Consider the following 13,957-nt stretch of genomic DNA (forward strand, 5'->3'; position numbering starts at 1 on the left):
GAGCAGAGCATCTTTGCGCCTGGATTTTGAGTGCCAGGACTTGACTCGTGACCCCCCATCACGCATCCGTGCCTGCGGAATGGATCTGGAAATGGTGCTTTCTCCCCTCAACCCTGACTCCTCATAATTATCCGGAGTATTGCAACCTCTTCGGTCCCATCTGCTTTTCTGCCTTACTCTCAACATCGTAATAAACATATTACGATAAAAAACAAACCGTATTCCCCAACCCGTGACGCCTGTGTTATCGGATCGATGGAATAACATATGGAAGCAGGAGGCAAAATTACTTTTCAAGGAACATTGAAGAGGCAGGGCGAAAAGAGATATAGCATGACGTATTGCATCTGTTCTGTAGCTGTAATGTCAGGCTGGTCTGCAAACACCAGTAGCACATTCTGCCTCGGTTTATTTATTTATCTTTCTGTCCATCCAAACACAGGGAATGTATGAGTTAGGCCATGTTTTCAACATTTACTTTGAACTGTGTAAGAGAGAGCGTGCTGGTTGGTCCCCAGAGCAGTTTTCCAGTAATGAAAAAGAGCTTGTGATTTTTAAAAACAAGATGAACATGATATGCTGTGGTTTACTTAACAAATGCATTAAAATGGACAGACTTGCTGCATCTCACCCGACTAATTTCTTCTGGTATAAATATTTCTGGCCACTGTCCCCTTCATCAAACACATAAAATATATTACATATAACTGGGTGAAGGGGACAGCATCCACCAAAGTGCATGCCAGAAATCTTTTAGGTGCCACAAGAATCTTGTCTGTTTTTGCTGCACAAAATAAACACGGCCCTCCCTTGGGAAAGATTAAAGTCTTAATGCAAGATGTTCCTCAGCTGCTCTCTGAAGAACCAAAACACATCAAGTCATCCTGATCTGGGCCCTTTGAATCACATCAAAGCTGCTGACGATGTCATGAGCTAGAAGATTTTTCCTTAAGGATGCTAATATTTCTGCTTTATTGTTACTGTAATGAATAGAAGTCATGAGCTTGACTGGACTCCAGGGGATGGTGGAGGACAGGAAGGCCTGGAGGAATGTTGTCCATGGGGTCTCGATGAGTCGGACACGAACAAGAACAATAAATAGAAGTAGTGGTGGATGAAGGGTGTAATCCTAAAGCCCTTGCCCTAAATTCAGGACAGCAATGACCTTTCTTGCGATGGGCCGCATTCCAGGCTTTGCTTCTAGAAGGCCAGTTTTGGCCATCACAATGAAGTGCCTTACAGTGGAAGAGAGGGAGCTGGACCGGATGCCACTTGGATATGGGGTGACCCACTGGTCCCTCCCCTCTCCGGCACACCCCTTTTCCTGCTCTCCTTTCTGCACCACCTGCAAGGGGGCAGGATGGGACGGGGGCTCTGCATTTGGAATCCCAGCTCTGAGGTCTCAGGACTCCAAACTGGGACTCCAAATAACCCAGTGGCTAACCTCCAGACCATGTTGAGAGTCTACAGGATTGTGCCTGGATTGCACATCCTTTCAGGATCCAGAAGAAGCCTCTGTGCAAGGCTTTAAACATGCACACATCCGCACACACGTCACTTAAAGCCTGTGCTTTTGGTCGAGGCAGACGATCCTCCCACAAGAGGAAGCGGGACAGAGAATGCAGGGCTGACGGGCGTGTCATCACTTAGCTTCCCAGGATGCTCATGCACAGCAAATGTCGGACACACAACAGGTGGCCCAACCTGCTGTGATCGTTTTAAAATGCTGCTTCTGGCATTGCACTCAAACCATCAACTTTGGTCACTGGAATATCGAAACAAAACTTTCCGTGATGACATCTTCTTGCATTCTGAGGTGGCATCCCAGAATTCAGTACTCTGAGAATACAGAAATGTTCCTTTCGATTGGCCACAGGCGACCGCGTGGGTGTCCAGAGCAGCCTGGCTTAGCCCAGCTCGCAGGATGTTGTGCCGTGTGAACTCGGACTGCATTGCACCACTTGACACAGTGCCTGGTGTCAGGATACGTCTCGGGGTTCATGGCAAGGAGTATGTGAGAGGTGCCCGGTGCTTCCGCTTCTGGTTGCTCCTCTACAACACACACACACTCTGACCAACATGCAGAGAATCTGGCCCAGTGGCGATCCCAATCTGACCTCCTGGGACCCCCCAGCCAAAAAATCCTTCGTTGGTTTCCTGGCTTTTGTGCCATTTCCCCCATTTCAAAGCTAAAATGGCTTTCCGAAGTCTCACTTATTGAAAGAGGGAGCTTTAAGCTTAGGTACTTGGAGGGTCCCAATTTGCTTTTGCCCAGAGCTAACCCCAGAGGGTTTTCTGAAATGGAATGCAGCCCTCGGGATACAAGAAGTGCGTCGCTGGGGTGTCGCTGCCTGTTAGCATCTCTTCCGGGGGGACCACTGCCAGCAGCACCTTGATGGGCAGGCCAAGTCCGTCCCACCAGCTGCATGTGCCCAGGAAGGGCTGGTCTGGGGATCACTGAGGAATCTCTTTTGGGGCTGGAGATCTATCAGATTCCTGCGCTCAGCTCCCTGGATTGCTTTGCAATGGCTCTGGGCTGACTTCCTGCTAGCACACCAAGTATCCATGCAGAAAGTGCCTGGTGTTGGGACCTGCACCGCCGTTGCACAAGCAGCATCTTTTTCCACGCATGTGACGCGGATGAAGTTTGCCGGCCGTGCAACCGGAACTCTGCTGGTGTTTGTGGGCTTCTTCTCAGCCCAGCTCACTTTATAGCATGTGCAGCAAAGAGGAGTGGATTCGGTGGAGCTTTGTCCCAGGGCTTGGCTGGTCCAGCTGGACGTGTGTGCTGGATATCCATGTTCCCTTATAGGGGTATTTCCATTTTTCCCTCCCTGCACTTCTCAGGTTTATCCCCCCCCAGGAAAGGCCTTGCGGTTGCAGTAGTGTGGCAGCCTGCCAAAACAAACTCTAGGCTGAGGCTTATTTTTAACCCCCAGGCCCAGCTGTTGTGCCGGAGAAGGAGGTCGGGGGTCAGGAGTCAAGCGAAGGAGACAAGGGCTAACCGGAAGGGGCTTTCTTGGGGGACAGGCCCATTTCAGGAGACAGCTGATGCCTGACCCGGCCGGGAATGCAAACTTCAGATAAGAGGCCAGCTGTAGCTTTCCGGCTTCTCTCTGGATGGCTCTTCCCGAGGTGTGGGAGGCATTCGGCAAACCTATTGGCAGCCCTGGCCCAAAGGGGCAAGCACCATTCGATGCACGGAGAAGGAGAAGGCAAAGGAAGAGGCGATCTTTCCACAGCTGCACCTGAACGATCAAGTGCCCCAGAAACACAATTCATGAATCCACTTGTTGGGAAAATGCAGATAAATCCTGGCAGAAAAAAAGGTTGCTTATATGTGCCTTTGTGTTATAAAAATACCTGCACCCCTTTCTCAGAAAGCACCCGAATTCCAAGCCAGGTTATGGTTTATCATTTGCTGTTGCTTTAAGCAGTTGGAGCTCATAGCCTGCTATGAGAAGCTGCCAGGGCTATTCTTGGTGCTGATCAGTAAGAGCTGATCAGGCTGCCAGGCTAACAGCATTGCAGTCCCCCTCATTTGCATGCCAAGACCCACAATAATCCCTGTGCCTCAGTGATTGTTATGTTAATCTCCTGTTATCAATGCCATTGTACTGAGCCCCCTCTGCAGGCCCCTCACCTTCTTCTGACTGTGCTCCCCTTATTTCTTCATCAACTGCCCAGCTGCTGGGCCCACGTGACTCAGAATTTATAAAACACTCTGTGCATGTTCTAAAAGCTTGTCGTAGGCAGTGAGAACCTGGTGGCATGCTGTTGTGACTGCAGGGGTTCTGAGTGATCTTCAATAAGCTGCTGAGGTTCAAGGCAAAAGGGGCCTTTCCTGGCTGAACCCGGGTATCTTGTCTCGTGGCTGCCACTGCGGTGCCCCGACAGTCGCTTCGCACAATCCCGGCACTCACAGAGGCTTAACTAAGTGGCCCGTTGGCCGCTATTGTGACCATCTGCAGCGTGGGGCGCAGTGCAAACCAGGGCACTCAGGAGAGGGCTCGCATCCGTTTGCGGTGCAAAGCTCTGCATGGCCAGACAGGAAAAAGCCCTGCCCTCAGGGGCCGGATCCAGCCCATGGGACGCGCCTGGCCTGCCCCTGGCAGTGATCCCACAGGAGGAGATGTGGGCGGAGTGCCCCATCGCTGCCGAAAGAACCCGTACGCGGCCGTGAGCAGCGAAGGGCAAGCGCACATGCAGTGCCTTGTGTGGAACCGGCCGTGCTGCCTCCAGGGCTGGGTGGAGGACCCGGCTTCCTCGAGAGGAGGGCTCCATCCAGCCATGACTGGATCCGCCACTCACTTCCCACCCCACAGCTCACCCCATCTCAAGTTCTCCTGCGACTCTCTCAGTGGGGTAGTTTTGAGGGTGAGCTGTCTTGGGAAGGGGCGGGGTGCCCACTTCTCCCGCCGCAGCTGATCCTCCTTAAGCCGGGCTCAACTCCTAGTTTTAACATTATATTTTAAGCTGGGCCTACGTCATGCGCTGCGCGTCAGGCATAGTTCACCATGGCACATTGTCAGGAATGCCTGTGAAAATACAAATAGCGGGTTTTAGTATGTCAGTCTGGTTCTCTCTCAAACATCCAGGATCAGGAGTCAGGTTTCTAAGCCAAAGAGCCTGCTCCACCCCCCCCCCCCGCACTGCCTGTGACAGGGTGGATTTGATCTGGGCATGAAATGCCGAAATGCCATTGTAAAAAAAAAAAGAGGAGAAGGCGTAGGCAGCCATTCACGGCTCTCATCGCTTGACCCCAGGACCAGGGTGCCCATGTGAAAAGGTCTTCTAATGGGAGTCAGCCGAGCGAAGAACTGGCTGCCAGGGGCTGGATAAGGTCATTCTCTCTGGCTACAGGTTTCTCCCCTCGGTCCCATTATCTGGATGCAGCCGCAAGGCACAGACTGAGGGGAACCGAGGCAGGAAGGCTGCGGGGAAATGGGACCAGCCCAAGGAACATCTCTGCCTCCTCTCCCTTTGCTGGCCATTTGGCATTGTCAGAATCCTGGAATCTCAATTTGAGAAGAGGGAATAAAACAGGTTCGTGGGGAAGATCAAGCATCCAGACCATCTGTGGCTTTATTGCTTTACCCCAAGGTTCCCGCAGTAGACTCTCACGACAATGCATGCATTACCGGGCAGGCAGCGGTGAACTCTGCTGCAAAGCTTCAGTACCATTGCAGGGCATTTATAGGTACACAGGTACAGGGCCATTGATGACAGGATGCAGAGATTACAACAAGATTCTGAGGTCATCACATACAGAACCAATAAAGGAATGTCAGCCAATCACACAGTAACAATGAGATTACAATATTTCTATTTGCCTGTATTGACACTTTAATTGAGTAACTGGAACCCATCTCCAGGTCTGCTCAGACATGCAAATTCAAGCTACTGAGAAACTATTTATGAACTCAGACCCTTATCTAGGCTCTACAAACATTCTGAGTGACCAGGGCACATGGAACCTTGGGGCTAGGAAGACACTTCCTTGTAAAACTGAATTCCAACAATGATTATTTAATTAATCATTTATGAATAATTGTTTAATGATTAAACAATTATTTAATCATTGTGAAGGTATACAATGTAAATTTGGACTAAATGCCCTGTGTACTGTAGCTTACAGCTAAAGGTGAGAGAAAGGAGCGGGGGATGAATGCCATTTGAAACAGTGACAGCTTGGTTTTGAGAAGGAAGACAGGATTTGATCCCACAATGCAAAGGCACACAGAAGCAATGCTTTTCAGACAGGATTGATCCAAATTTTCCCAACAGCATCGACCCTTCCGAACGAGACAACCATTTCCTGAGAATTGCGTGGGAGTGTTGCCACTTCCTTTGTTCCTATAAATGGCGACAGCTTTGTTGGCCGAGTGATGCAGCAGCCTGCCCACGGGGATGCGCCTGGCCCTTTCCCGACACCTGCCTGTCCCACGACCGGTCCTGTGGGGCAGCCAGCCTGCAGAGCGGCCTGGCATGGCTTGTGTGCCCGAGAGCTTGGCACGGCCGGCCCCGCCCCGGCCCCATCCCCCTATTGTTTTTCCAAAGGCAACTGGGAAAGCAGCTGACAATGTAGTGCTCTGACAGCTGGGCCGAAAGTGCCTGGGAAGGAGGGAGGTGGGAGAGGGGGTCCGCTCAAAATAGCCCTCTGGGCCCTCCCGTCTCCACACGCAGCCGCTGCGGCTCCGGGACAAGGAGCGCCCGATCCGGCAGGATGGGCTGGCCGAGCCTGCTCCTGGCCTGCAGCTTCCTCACAGGTAAGCAGAGCCATGCCGGGGGAACGCCGGTCCATGAGCCTGGAGGCTTTGGTGGGTGGAGAGGGGCTGCTTGCAAGGAAGATGACGCTGAACCAAATCTGGGGGCTACTGCTAGGCCTGGAATGTGGCATTCCAGGGACCCCCAAAGCCCAGCAGCCCCAGAATGACAGCCCAAAGAAAGATCAATGCAGCGGGGGCAGGGTGGGGGAAGCACTCCGGCACCTTGCCGGCCTGGACCGGTGGGGCCCATCGGGGATGCTGCAGCAGCAAGCCTTCCTCCTCTTTCCAAAATCATGCACCAATTAGAGGCAGCCGATGAGGCAGGCATCTGTGGAGATTCTCAGAGCCTCCTTGCCAATGGCCAGGATGAATACTTGGACCCGAGGGGAAGGCTGAGTCCACCACCGACGACAAAATTGCAGACCATGTACAGACATTTTTATAACCTTCCAATCACATACGGAGTATTAGGCTTCCAGATAAAGTTAGCATAATAGTATCCTGATGTCCCTCATACAAAACAATGCTCTAAACTGATCAGAAGTTCCCGTGACAATAGAATAGAAAATTTCCCTGACTGAGCCTTATTGACAAGTCAGTTCATTGAATTCCTGACAGTTTGGATCAGCCCCTGTGTCTGCTTAGACATGCAAATGTTTCTGATTGAGGAACCATTCAGGAAAACTGGTTTGAGAACTACACTGTGCAGGCGGGACTAGATGATTAAAGGGGTCATCTAGTCATTCAGGAACAAAGGGACACTTTGCCTCAGCTCTTTGCAGCTGATGGGTACATCACTGATACTGTTAGCCTCCATCAGCTTCTCGGTCCAGCTAAGAATTCCATCTTCTTAAGGCACAACAGATGGGTTGTCAGTGTTGGGAAAATCCAGATAAATCCTGGTAGAAAAAGGTTGCTGATATGTGCCTTTGTGTTATAAAATTACACAAATTACACAAAATTTGTATTATAAAATTGGAACGGCTCTTCACCGCTTTCTCAGAAAGTACCCGAATTCCAAGACAGGCTTCTGTTTAATGATATTTTCAAGCTGTTCCTGTAAGAGATGGCTACTACCTTTGGACAAAAAGCCTTTGCAGAATGAGGCTCCCAAGTCTATTCTTGTGCTAACACCAAACAAAACTGATAAGATGGAAAGACAAGTTTTCCTAGCAGTATTGCAATCCCCCTCATTTGCATGCCAAGACCCACAATAATCCCTGTGCCTCGGGGATCGTTATGTTAATCTCCTGTAATCAATGCCATTGCACTGAGCCCCCTCTGCAGACCCCTCACCTTCTTCTGACTGCGCTCCCCTTATTTCTTCATCAACTGCCCAGCTGCTGGGCCCATGTGACTCAGAATCTAGAAAACACTCTGTGTATGTTCTAAAAGCTTGTAGTTGGTTTGGAGACCACTACCCGGTAGCACACTGTCATAAGTAACTGCAGGGGGGCTGGGTAATCTCACCAGTAAAAACACTGGGGTTCAAAATGATCCAGTCTTCTCTGTGGGTCCTCATTCTCACCATCGGTAAAGAGACCCTGACGTTAACAACAATCCGGTTTTGAGCAGCTGGTCACATCATTACCTTTATCTCAGCTGAAAAAAGAGACAAATTTGCACTAGGAAACACCTGCTCAAGGTATAAAACAGGCATTTACCGCATCTTTCCCCGCTTTTGTTCTTGCAGCACAATGTTAACTTTAGGAGTGGCTGTCACAGAAATAATCCCAGATCCTTTCCAGGAGAGACATCTGCGAGCCGCCCCCCTGGCACAGGGAATATTAGGGGAGTCCTGGCATGGTCTCCTTCTGTGGGAGACAACTTCTCTTAAGGAGGAAAGAGGAGAAGTGGAGTAATGCCTTTTGATCATTGATGCTGGAAGCTCTCTGTCCAGAAGCACCCACATGTCATTTATAGACCACTTTTAAACACTGAGAGAGTGTCACGTATGTTCTAACAGCAACGTGAAGCAAGGATATTGTTGTTGTGATCATTCCATCACATTGATATTCCACCTTTCTTCCTTTGGCAAGGAACCCTGTTTTTTTGCAAGCCTCGCCTTCTATCCATTTTACTCTCACAACAGCAACCCTGTGGGGAAGGTCAGGCTGACTGGCCCAAAGCCACCAGTGATCTCCATGGCCAAATGGGGACCTGAACCCAAATCTCCTGGGTCGCAGCTGAGCACTTGAACCCACTACCAGGCTGGCTCTCACTCCGCACTGGTTTTGTGGCTTTGAACCAGCACCAGACTGGACAGCCTATTAAAGAGACAACACCTTCAGACCAAAGTCGTTGACCTGTGAGATGCTGTCCACCGGTCCTGTCCTGGCCAAACCCAGGTTTGGTGTAGCACTCGGGTCGCCTGGCATTATGGCCGGCGCTCCCCAGTAAGTAACCTCATTTAGCCTCGTGAAGCTAATTCGCCAGCTCTTCTCCGCTGCACATCCCTTTGAGGTTTTATTGATAATGTAAGAGATTTAAAAAAGGATCGTTAGTAGGGTAACGATTCGTGGGCTAGATGGGGATGGATCGCAGGCAGTGGGGAATTTTTTCTCAGTTGGTTAGCATTTGCGGCACGCCTGATGTCGGCCTAATTAAATTTTCATTACAGCCCCAACAGGGCCCAGAGAAGAGCGTGATGCCAGGGATGGTGGCTTTTTAATTTAGCAGGTGGTGATGGCAGCGATAAACATGGCAGAAGTGTAGTTTCTCTCCCTCTCTCTTAATACGAAGGATCGGGGTCCTCTGACAGGAGGGGCAGCAGTAGATTTGACAGCCCAAAGGAAATATTTCTTCACACCGGGCACAATAAATACCTGGCACATGTTATCTGCTTTCCTTCTTTCCATTTGTGTCTGGGAGGGCCCTGTTCTTGGTGCAGAGAGAGACTCTGAGGTCACTGTTGCCTAGTGGTTAAAGCCCTGCACTGGGAGTTGGGAAATCCAGGTTCTTGGCTATGAAGTTCACTGGGAAAGGACTCTCAGCCTAACCAACCTCACAGGGTTGTTGTGAGTATAAGACTGTTCTGCCTTTGCTGGCCCTCCATACCTGTTTTTTTGTCTGGGTTGAGCTATTAATTCTAAGACCCTTGAGGCAGAGCCATCTCCTATCATGCTTTGCAAGCTTTACTGCATTCAGATATTATTATTATTATTATTATTATTATTATTATTATTATTATTATTATTATTGAATAGGCCCATCAGTCAATATTAGCTATGATGGCCTATGGAACAACCGTATAAAGGGAAGGCATACCTCCAAGTCCTGACGCTTAGGACCAGAAAAGAGGATGATGCTTTTGCCCCGTCTCTTGTATGAGGGCCTACCAGGGCGCCCACTCATGCAAAGAGGCTAGCGGACTTTGCTTCTTCTGTCCTGCACAGTATCAAGAAGCCACCGTTCAGGACGGTCCCATACATTTGCAATCATTAGGGATGGGTGACATGCTGAAAAGACTCAGGGACCGGCCCATAGGACACAAAGAATTTAGTTATGCAAATTTAGAAATAATTACTTGGATTCAGCTCAATTTCACAAAGGACTCAAGTGGCCCATTAATTTATCCCCCAAATCAGCTCGATTTAAGCAAATTTTCAATTCAGTTGCAGTCTGACGCAGATCATCGCCAACAAATGGGAAAATATTCTTTTTCCAAAGCTTTCCAAATGGCCTTGCTCCTCTTTCCATCAATCGACAAATGGCACGTACAAGTCCAGTTCTTGCAGGCTTGGCCCCTACATGCTCCCTGAAATCCGTGTGGGTTCGGCTGCTCCCATCCCCCAGGACTGCCGCCCCACAACTTCTGGCTGCTTCTCTTTCCAGCAGTCCTCAGCCGGAACCAGGAGGAGAAGCTCCTCAACACCTTGATGGCCAACTACAACCGCAATTTCCGCCCAGCCTTGGCCAAAGGAGACATCGTGGACATTTCGGTCAAGCTGACCCTCACCAACCTCATCTCGCTGGTAGGCGCTCCCTCCCCTTCCCAGACTCCACCGTCCTCTGCCCATCATCCTGGTGTTTGCTAACCCAGCCCCACCTCCCAAACGGCCCAGCCAACTTTCCACGGAACCCTGACCATTGTGACATACGAGGGGGGACCCAAAAACAACCCCAGGGATTTATTTATAGAAAAGCATGAATTTATTTTTACATGTCCAAACTTCAGTTACCTGCAAAGTACTCTCCGTTCGATGCAATACACCTGTCGAGATTTTTTTCCACTGCTCAAAACAGGTTTTGAACTCGTCGATTTTGGTGCCCTTTAGTGCTTCCGCTGTTTCTTGTTTCTCCTTTTCCACACTGGCAAAACATGGCCCCTTCCAGCTCTACTGTTCTATAATTCTGTGTCTCTCTGTTCTTGAGCAGCAACTGTCTTTTGTCTCTTTCCAGAATGAGCGGGATGAGACACTCACAACCAACGTCTGGGTAGAACTGGTAAGACGACAGAGCAAACCTCACCATGGCGTGCTTAATTCCTAGCAGGGGATGGACCAGATGGTCTTATGATCCCTTTCAGCTCTAGGATGTTACGATGCTATGATTGCTTCCTTGTTATCTTTGGGGCTTCCAGCGTGGTACTTCCAGCCTCCACTGTGCCTGCTTCCCCCGCTTCTCATTTGATTTCTTTAAACAAAACTAAATTGAGAGATTTCTGTGCTGCAAAGCAAAAGCTTACTTTCCAGCACCATTGTCAGAAAATCCCGGAATCTCAATTTGTGAGGAGGAAATAAAACTCAGGTTCGTGGGAAAGATCAAGCATCCAGACCATCTTGGCTTTATTGTTTGGCCCAGGTTCCCATGGTAGACTCACGATAATGCATTACCGTGCAGGCAGAGGTGAACTCGCTGCCAAGCTTCAATACAACTACAGGGTATTTATAGGTACACAGGTACAGGGCAATTGATGACAGAATGCAGACATTACAATAAGATTCTGAGGTCATCACATACAGAACAGATAAAGGAATGTCAGTCAATCATACAGAGGCAATGAGATTACAATATTTCTAATTGCAGTGTATTGATGCTTTAGTCCAGTAGCTTGAACCCATCTCCAGGTCTGCTTAGACATGTAAATTCAAGCTACTGAGAAATTATTCATGAACTCATACGCTTATCTAGACTCAGACCCTAAGTAATGCACCATTCTGAATGACCAGGGCACATGAAGCCCTCTGGGCTAGGAAGATACTTCCTTGTAAACTGTGAATTCCAATGCCAATTTAAACAGTGACTTAGCTTGGTTTGAGATGGAGGGTTGATTCCACAATGCAAAAGCACACAGAAGCAATGTTTTTCTGACAAAATGTTTTTCTGACAAAATATCCAAATTTTCCCAACACCATCTATATTTGGGTTCAAAAGTGTGGCTTAGTGCTTCGGAGCTCAGATTTCCCTCTGCCTTATCCTTCAGTTCTTGCGCAAGTAACTTTTCTTTTCACCTCTCCCATTTGCCTTCCTGCTCCCAGACAGGTTGTTTCCATCTGAGAGAATAATCCAGCAAGTTAGCCTTCAGGGACTATCATGGCTCAGACATGTTCACCAGCATTGGCTTTGGTGGAGATTTTCAGTCCTGAAGGCTAGCAACTTGCTTCTCTTTACTTTCAGTTGTTGCAGTTGTTGCATCTTAACAAAAAGGGAAAAGGCATTGGCCAAAGAATTTAATGATAAATGGAAAACTTACTATACATATTTAACTAAATAATTCAGAGAAAAAAAATAGAATTTATGTAAGGATAACCTAAGCTGATACATTTACTACTCAGCTATATATGGAAGGGCAGTTAAAAATTAATGGAAAACCTATTAAATTTCATTTATTTAGTAACTGAGAGTGTTGCTATTAAGTATTATGTATACAATGATCAAATTAATGCAATTGCTTTATGAATTTAACTTTTAATTATGATATTGTTTTATCTGGGAAAAATAATTATTAATTGCTGGTGGGTTTGTGGATATGCTATAGGGTGAATTATTTATTTGTTAACTGTTTATAACAACCAAGTTTTATTAAGTCAAAATTGTTACAAAATGATAGAAGTAATGATAATTTTTGACTTTTTGTGCAATTTCATGCACTTAGCACTACATGTAATTTTTGTGTAAGGTTCCTTGGTATCTTTTTCAAGATACTTTTTTGTTTTTGTTTTTCCTTTAACCTATAAAAATAATTTAAAGAAAAAGAAAAAGAGAAGGCAAAAAGCATCCAGGGAATTTCAAATTAGCCTAACAAAGCAGATTCTGAGTTTGGAGGCGGGCAGTTCCTGTGAGTGAGTTTTTGTGCCCAGCTCCAAAGGACTCAGCGGATGGGTTGCTGAGGAGATTCAAGGATGCCACATATCAAATTGTGAGCCTTCCTCACGGATCATCCCCTTCCTTGTTGCCAGAAATGGTACGATTACCGCCTGAGGTGGGACCCCGAAGACTACGGCAACATCCAGTGTTTGCGGGTCCCCTCCACCATGGTGTGGTTGCCGGACATCGTCCTGGAGAACAAGTCAGTATCTTCCCAGAGGGCCCCTCCTTTTACTCCTCACCGGGCAGTTGGGGGTAGGTGAATCTGGGTTGCCCCAGGAGAAGACGTGACCCGCGCTGTCTCCTTCTGGTTGGATCATGTGTGGATCTTGGTAGGATTCACTCTTGGCATCTCCCATGCTATTTCCCTTTTGTGCTGTGGAGCCATTGCTGTTTGGATGCACACAAATTCATATAAACTCTCTCCCTCTCTCCCTCTCCTTCTCTGTCACGTGCATGGTTGTTGTTAGGCGCGAAGTCATGTCCGACCCATCAAGGCCCCATGGGCAACATTCCTCCAGGCCTTCCTGCCCTCCACCATCCCCAGAGCCCACTCAAGCTCACACCGACTGCTTCAGTGACTCCATCCAGCCACCTCATCCTCTGCCATCCCCTTCTTCTCTTGCCATCTATTGTTCCAAGCATTGGACTCTTCTCCAGGGAGTCCTTCCTTCTCATTAGGTGGCTAAAGTATTTGAGCTTCATCTTCAATATCTGGCCTTCTAGAGAGCAGTCAGGGTTGATCTCCTCTAGGACTGACTGGTTTGATCATCTTGCGGTCCAAGGGACTTGCAGGAGTCTCCTCCAGCACCACAATTCAAAGACCACAGTTCTTCGGCACTCAGCCTTCCTTATGGTCCAGCTTTCACAGCCATACATTGCAACTGGGAAAACCATAGCCTTGACTATATGCACTTTTGTTGGCAGGCTGATGTCTCTGCTTTTTAGTATGCTCTCTAGATTTGCCATAGCTTTCCTCCCCAGGAGCAAGCGCCTTGTAATTTCTTGGCTGCAGTCCCCGTGTGTGGTGATCTTGGAGCCCAGGAAAATAAAATCTGTCACTACCTCCATTTCTTCCCCATCTATTTCCCAGGAAGTAAGAGGACCGGATACCATGATCTTAGTTTTCTTAATGTTGAGTTTCAAGCCAACTTTTGCGCTCTCCTCCTTCACCCACATCAAGAGGCTCTTTAGTTCCTCTTCACTTTCTGCCATGGGAGTGGTATCATCTGCATATCTGAGGTTGTTGATATTTCTCCCAGCAATCTGAATTCCAAGTGGTGATTCATCCAGCCCCGCCTTTCTCATGATGTGCTCTGCATATAAGTTAAATAGGCAAGGCTGTATACTGTCGCCCTGCCTATTTAACTTATATGCAG

General features: G+C 48.3%; 1 protein-coding gene across 1 annotated transcript in view; it reads left to right on the forward strand.

Annotated features, from left to right (window-relative positions):
- The first annotated feature begins 6,226 nt into the window (after positions 1-6,226).
- CHRNG (cholinergic receptor nicotinic gamma subunit) overlaps positions 6,227-13,957 on the forward strand; it is a 22,994-nt gene continuing 15,263 nt past the window's right edge. The window contains exons 1-4 of the mRNA XM_044422445.1: positions 6,227-6,269; positions 10,065-10,243; positions 10,671-10,715; positions 12,671-12,780. Of these exons, the coding sequence (XP_044278380.1) occupies positions 6,227-6,269; positions 10,065-10,243; positions 10,671-10,715; positions 12,671-12,780 (377 nt within the window). The remainder of the gene's footprint in view (positions 6,270-10,064; positions 10,244-10,670; positions 10,716-12,670; positions 12,781-13,957) is intronic.

The sequence above is a fragment of the Varanus komodoensis genome, unplaced genomic scaffold (genome assembly GCF_004798865.1).
Source record: "Varanus komodoensis strain SLA01 unplaced genomic scaffold, ASM479886v1 scaffold127, whole genome shotgun sequence".
Classification (NCBI taxonomy): Eukaryota; Metazoa; Chordata; class Lepidosauria; order Squamata; family Varanidae; genus Varanus; species Varanus komodoensis.